The sequence below is a fragment of the Argopecten irradians genome, unplaced genomic scaffold (genome assembly GCF_041381155.1).
Source record: "Argopecten irradians isolate NY unplaced genomic scaffold, Ai_NY scaffold_0507, whole genome shotgun sequence".
Classification (NCBI taxonomy): Eukaryota; Metazoa; Mollusca; class Bivalvia; order Pectinida; family Pectinidae; genus Argopecten; species Argopecten irradians.
In genome coordinates, this window is record NW_027187974.1 from 9681 (window position 1) to 17500 (window position 7820).

Here is a 7820-nt window from a genome sequence, read left to right on the forward strand (position 1 = left end):
TGCAGAAATGTGTATGTAAATGCAGACGATCAAAATCACGTGTGCAAATCAACAAGCTGTAATAGGATATATGTACAATGTACATGCTCATTACAAATAGCCACACAAAGTAAAATACAAAGTTTCGGTATGCATTGTTAAGATATGTCCTCGAATGAAAGTCCTCCAGCATGTCATATAAACAAATCTTCTCTGAATATACACACGACAATTTACATATTCAGATTATAATTTTGCAAGCTTCATAATTTGAATTTTGGCAGTATTATGAAAGTGTTTGGCTACTGCAATGTAGACCACACATATTGTATATGTGACAGGTGCATAGATCATTTTCAGACAAAAATATCTTACCGAATTATAATCTAGACAAGTATCATGATCATGACTATGTTTGTTTGGTTTTTCATACTCGTGGCAGTTATTTGGTTAAGGCCCCCGAGTGTAACATCAGTTCCGATCTACCTGTGTCATGTGTGTGATGACCATGTCTATTTATAGAATTATCAAATACAGTGTACTCTAGTTGCTGAGCGGTAACTGCATCGTTCTCAGTTGACGTGGTAGAATGGCAGTAAAATCTAATGATTTTTTACTTGTAACAAACATATGTCCGATACTGAGATAGTTGATGTATTGAAGTCCCGTTATGTTTCAACATAAACAAACGTTTTATAATATTTACAATAATTAATTTTTGTTTGTTTTCATTCTAAATCCAACTCTCTGATTTTCAAATTCTTTTTCTTCATATACCACGAAGAATAAATCCGAGAATGTTGCGAAAATCCGTCGTAATCATGACGTCAAAATAGAGATGTCCACGTTGCTTATTGATTTAAAAAAAATAATACATTGGAAAATCAAAAGAATCGTACGTTTAAACGTATTTTATGTTATCAAGTAGTCTGAAAAATAAATTATAAGCATTGATGTAACTATTTGTTAACTTCATAGGGTTATGGAATAAGTTTCATAGGAGTATGAAAGAAATTGTGTTTGCAAAATGTGTGAATCCGCATAGCGGATTCTCATCAAAGTTTGCAAACAAAATTTCTTTCATACTCCTATGAAGTTAAAAAATAGTTACATCAATGCTTAAATTTGTCAATACCACTCAATATCATTATTATTTATATGGAGTTTTATATTTAGTCTGTATCAAGAAAAAAGAAAAAAACAAAACCTATACATGCAAGCTTTAAGTGAATATTTGTATACGAAATATGATATTGAAAAAAGCTGTCAAATAAAAATGGATGTATTGAGAAATTTGATCAAATATTGATCAATTGGAAATATGTTTTTGAATAGTTCTTGAAATATGCCAATCGATGTTTGTATGATGTTTTTATGTTGTAGTACTTAAATATGAATGATTTGAATCCTTTTTGTTTTGATTCTGTAGTGTCTTTAATTCTTTATGTGTGTGTATATTTCTTTTTGTGCTAATTTTTGTATGTATATACAAATATTTTATTCACTCCGCTACAAACATTAAACCAAAATAATTAAATTCTAAATCTTATTTTGAAAATAATACTCAATACACATGTAATTTTCTTAAAAAGTTTTTTCACTTTTTTTCTCAAATTTTCAAAAAGTGTTGTCCATTATGTAACTATAATGGCTCTCAAAAATTATATTTATTATTTAAATTGTTGCATGCTGTGCAAGAGCCCTCCTGTGCGAGGACAGTATTGTTCGGGGTATTGACCCCAGGGAACCCCAACCCCTTGCAGCTCTCACCAAATCACTGATGTGTATAGATATTTGTTGCAAAGCCACAAATGTATATACACATCATATACTTCTGGGGGGAATAAAATATTTGTACTGTAAAAAAAAAAATATATATATATATATATAACCACCTTTTTTGGTATTTACTAAACAACTAAGGAAAGGGAAAAATTTTAAATGCTACAAATTAAAACAAAGAAAGGATTTCAAATTCTCAATCTTTTTATATAGAAAATCATCACAGCCGACATCAATGAAATTCACATATACGGTGTAAGTATAGTACATTATAGTTTATATAACGTTAAAAATGTTAATTGGCTCAATAAATGGTAATTAGTTGATGATCTATATATGTTTTTGCCATTGTTTGTTAAGTGAACTATTAAAATAATTACCTTACATTGAAATTGTAAAACATGTACATATAGTGTCACATTGGTACATATAGTGTCACATTACGCCTTTTCATTTAACTACACAAAACCAACATTTTAATTTTAAATAAATGCAGATGAAGCAGATAGCAGAAACAAATACATGTATATGACTGTATATAAGCTATGTGTAGGTGATAGGAGCATACGCTATACTTTATAACTAATTTGGTCACATAGTTTACACAGACGCCTACTTATGATGCGCTACAATGTGCAATCACTGATTTTAGTGCAAACATTATTTAATATCTGCTTCACATTTTCCGGATGAAATGCATTTTCCTTTTCATTAAGAGGCATCAATCACTACAGGAGAACACTAAATATTATGATATACTCTCGGACATATTTAATGTTATAATTTATATTATTTGAAATGAACTTTTGAGTCCATTAAGTACATAAATGTCTGCTATGGTTTTTTCGTTATGTTTCAGTAACAACCATTTCATATACGTGGGTAGGTTCAACGTCATGGTGGTCAATAGACGAATAGCCTGTGTCGGGGCCAGACTGGTCTAGAAAAAAAGGAAACTTAAATTAAAAATAATAACAGTAATACAGCGAAGAAATGCAATACAAAATTCGTTATTAAATATCGAAGTTAGTTCTTAAAAAGCTTCCTCAAAAGTCTACCAAATTGTATGATGTTTCAGTGAGAGTCTTTTAATGATAATTTCGTTTAATTGTACCTTTGACTGTAGGTTGATCTAGGTTGATTTAGAAAAAAAGAAAGTAAATAAAAATACTAACAGTAACAAAGCAATGAATTTGCACACAACAAAATTCGTTATTAAATATCGAAATTATCTCTTTGAAGACTACCTCATAAGTCTACCAAATTGTATGATGTTTGCAGTGATATTCGTTATCTGTAACCTTTGACTGTAGGTTATGTCAAAGAGAAATTTGATATGTTCTTTGTTGTTATTTAACTGTTTGTAATTATCCTTATTAAAGTTGTTTTGGTGTACGTATGGATAACTCTTGGTAGCCTTTATGACGTTCAGTAATCATATCATCCTGGCTTAATTAGTTTGAGAGATTATTTCATTTTATCTGTATTACCTGTACTTTTGTCTTGTGAGTTCCTTTCGTTTTCCCTGTTTCTGTAAGCAGAAATGGAGCTTATGGAAAAAAACATAGTTTTGCATGATGACTACATGTACTTTAATTTATATATAATTGAAACAAAATGTATTAATGCGGCATATGATAAATAGATATGCAATTATATTAATTATATTATATTATATTATATTAACAAGCATAACAACACATATGGTTAAATATGACACACTAAACCATTGTTTATCCGGATAATTGGATGTGGTCATATTTGGCTTATTTGACGTTTACTTTAACACACTAAAATGTATTCTAGGGTAGTAAAGTTACGTAACCACACATTTAAGGTATATTTTGTAACTACCTGTGCAGGGTTGTTTGTTTTTGTTTTGTTTGTTTTGTTTTTTTTGGGAGCCGGGTTCAATTTCGATTCAATTTACGTCAGTGTTTTATTGTTGAGGGTCGTAAAAGAGGTATTCTCAAATTGCAGAACATAAGAAATCACCATTTAAACATTTCCAAATTTACCCACCCTATTCTGATACAAAAACGCCAAAATTGGTCGCTACCAAACTATCCCAATTTACGGTATTGTAGAAACCATTCAGTGCAGAGAAAATGATATGATATTCAAATGCATATTCAAAAGCATCGTACCAAGCACAACCTGATTACAATGTTGGCCATATAACAGACAATCTTGAAGCAGAATGTGATATCGGCTGAATCTCTCGGAAATAGGAACGTATATTTGTTTCAATTTCTTATTATTTTTGGAATTTCCAAACATTTTGAAATTCAAGTAATGGTAGAGGTAAACAGAGGTTAAATCCGCCTACATAATATGAGTGAATAGTGTATCTTTGATTAACCCGATATTAAATGTAATAATAAATTAAAGGAGTTCATGTATTTCAAATTATCAAACAATGACTCTAAAATTATATTGAATTAGAATCTAATTCCCGCGCGGTTTCGTCATCATTTTCACAACATAAAACGCGCAAACTATATCAGCATCGATATTGATTACAACAAAATGATAACGTCGAAGAATAGAAATCTGACACTGTATTTTTATAATTTACATACATCTCCTGCAAAAAGACGTCCTTGGCCTAGCCCGTTTTTAACGATACCCATGATGTACTTTATCGTGCTCATATATTATGTAACATTTACGAACATTAGAAATACAATCAGTTTTAACTGCTATCGCAGGACCGTGAAATGCAATTTTGGTCATTTCGGCTCAGTCAAAGGGACATGCAATTATTTATCGTGCATAATAGTTGCTATGTACGTTATATCCACACTAAATTACGCGGGAATTCAACAAAGATCACATTCTTCTATCCCTCTGAATAAATAACTACGTCTACCGATTGTATCACATCTCTATAGGTTGTTTAATTATTGGTGTAAACATGTTATTTTTGGGCTTTTTTAAACCACGAATATCAATCACTGCCAAATCCATCTACTACCGTAATTAATACACATGTTATTATAAGCACTGTAGATCTTTCGATATGACGTTTTACATATCATTTGATGGCTTGTTTTGTTTGTGCCGGTGTCTAAAACAAGCAAGTCGGTACACAAATATATACTATTAATATTAGACAATAAATGGATGTATTTTTTAACAATGACAGCATATTAGTAACAAATGAGAAGTTTATACTCACCGACGCTGACAAATCACTGAGGTGATCAACGCAGCAGTAACTAATCCACACACAACAGCCAATACGGCTATAATGATGTCTTTAGGATCAACTGTAAAACAACAAAAGCATCATATCTATGTGAATATTGTAATCCTGAGATCATGTTTCAGATTAGATTTTAAAGGGAATATAAATACGTAATTGACTGCGAAGAGTCAATTCGATGGGACAAAAACTACACAGTGTAGAATTATACACGACTTTTATTTTGTAGATGCTTACCTATACGATAATCATAGTCTTTAGTTCATTTTCAATCTAGCTATATTTTATAGATACTTACCTATTCGATAATCATAGCCTTTAGTTTATTTTAGATAAAATATTTACCTGGTGACTGATCGGTGGGGGTTGAATCTGTAATGAGATAAATACATTTTTTCAAAAAAAAAAAAAAAAAAAAGAAATAAGAAAACTTCATGATCGTTTATTTGTTATGGTTTATAATTCGAAAAGCAAAATATACAAAAATTACAACAAAAAATTACATTTTACATTTTAAATCTACAGAAAAAAAACAAAAACATGCATGATATGACAAATAAAGACAAAATATGTCTTTGTTTCATAGCCATTGATGACCTTTCACCCTAATCCTTACCTGTTGGCCGTGAAGTGCTGGATGTATCTGTAAAATGATTAACAAACAAAATTACTTGTATAATCAATCGACGAACTATATTTGTGATATTTAACTTGGCAATAGGTAGTTTCAATTATACTTCAAATGTAGTATTTAATTGAATTTAAATTATATTAATTGAGCTTAATTTGCTTATTAAATTCAAAAATATAAAATTTAAATAATTTGTATCTAAATTAAGTCACACATATGGGAACATTTTCCCGTAGTTCAATATTCATCACAATTTTTTTGAAGTAAATATGTTGTTATACATCTTCTGTCAAAGTTTTGAAGAAATTGAACCTGTCTTTTTTTTCCAATTGTTATTCAAATATGTCTTTTTTGAACACTATTCATGAAAAAAACACCATTCGCATGAAATAAATACAAAGCTGCAACAGTTCTCTGATATATATATATATAAGTTTATAAGGGCAATAGCTTCACTTCTCGTTATAATTCATCAATGGCGATAAGGTTTGGTAGTTATGAGGTAAGATGCATGTAAAGTATCAAAAACATTCTCTTTCTTGTTACAGATGTTGTCAGTAACTATAGACATCCACACATGTACCTACCCCGGGTAAGACAGTGTCCATCTTCCTTGTTACAGATGTTGTCAGTAACTATAGACATCCACACATGTACCTACCCTGGGTTAGACAGTGTCCATCTTCCTTGTTACAGATGTTGTCAGTAACTATAGACATCCACACATGTACCTACCCTGGGTTAGACAGTGTCCATCTTCCTTGTTACAGATGTTGTCAGTAACTATAAACATCCACACATATACCTACCCTGGGTTAGACATTGTCCACCATCCTTGTTACATGTGTTGTCAGTAACTATAGACATCCACACATGTACCTACCCTGGGTTAGAAAGCGTCCATCTTCCTTGTTACAAATGTCGTCAGTAACTATAGAAATATACACATGTACCTACCCTGGGTTAGACATTGTCCATTTTCCTTGGTACAGATATTGTCAGTAACTATAGACATCCACACATGTACCTACCCTGGGTTAGACATTGTCGATCTTCCTTGGTACAGATATTGTCAGTAACTATAGACATCCACACATGTACCTACCCTGGGTTAGACAGCGTCCATCTTCCTTGGTACAGATATTGTCAGTAACTATAGACATCCACACACATGTACCTACCCTGGGTTAGACATTGTCCATCTTCCTTGTTTCAGATGTTGTCAGTAACTATAGACATCCACACATGTACCTACCCTGGGTTAGACAGTGTCCATCTTCCTTGTTACAGATGTTGCCAGTAACTATAGACATCACACATGTACCTACCCGGAGTTAGACATTGTCCATCTTCCTTGTTACAGATGTTATCAGTAACTATAGACAACACACACATGTACTTACCCTGAGTTAGACAGCGCCCATCTTCTTTGTTACAGATGTGGTGTCAGTAACTATAGACATCCACACATGTACCTACCCTGAGTTAGACATTGTCCATCTTCCTTGTTACAGATGTTATCAGGACAAGAGACCGGACAATCAGCCCCACACACTACTCCATACTTGCCAGGATAGCAATCTACATAAAAATACCATCTTTGAATTTTGACTTATAATTTGTGAATTATATCAATCGCATTTCCAGCTTGTAATATATTGAAAATACATAACTGTATCAATCGTTAATTATATTGCAGAAAACGATATTGAATTCAGCTAGTGTAAGCAAGTGTATACATCGGCTTGGTTACCGAGAATGTGCTAACTCAGACATCTGTTTTTCTATGAATACTAATTACCTAAGCACTGGCCTGTCTGTTGACCACACACAAAGTCTTTACACGTCACTGGACACGTGGAGGTACATGTAGTACCATATCTCCCAGTTGTACACCCTACAGAGATAAGGTAACAGATTAAATATGTTTTAAGAAGAAATCATTTGTGTTTAATTCAATATTGACGTATTCGTTTTTACTAGTATCAGCTCATGAAGTCTTGTTCGAAAAAAATGTATGAATGCTTAACGTAACAAAAATCATATATTAGGATTGCAAGGCGTATTTTATTCTATTATTGATTTAATTTCAAAAGCGAATGAAAAATGTAGAAAACAAGTTAACATGTCAGAGTAGTAATTAAAAAAGTAGTATAAAATGATGATGTGATTTAATCTGCATTGTAAAACGGAGTCAATTAAGATAATCCAAATGCTATT

The 7820-nt window shown here is 31.7% G+C and overlaps 1 protein-coding gene across 1 annotated transcript in view; it reads right to left on the minus strand.

Moving 5' to 3' along the window:
- Window positions 1-2582: 2582 nt before the first annotated feature.
- The window catches only part of LOC138312882 (cell death abnormality protein 1-like), a gene marked incomplete at its 5' end in the record, with an annotated part of 5637 nt that continues 399 nt past the window's right edge, over window positions 2583-7820 (minus strand). The window contains 7 exons of the mRNA XM_069253606.1: window positions 2583-2701; window positions 3252-3292; window positions 4943-5033; window positions 5315-5341; window positions 5586-5612; window positions 7080-7181; window positions 7402-7497. Of these exons, the coding sequence (XP_069109707.1) occupies window positions 2610-2701; window positions 3252-3292; window positions 4943-5033; window positions 5315-5341; window positions 5586-5612; window positions 7080-7181; window positions 7402-7497 (476 nt within the window). The remainder of the gene's footprint in view (window positions 2702-3251; window positions 3293-4942; window positions 5034-5314; window positions 5342-5585; window positions 5613-7079; window positions 7182-7401; window positions 7498-7820) is intronic.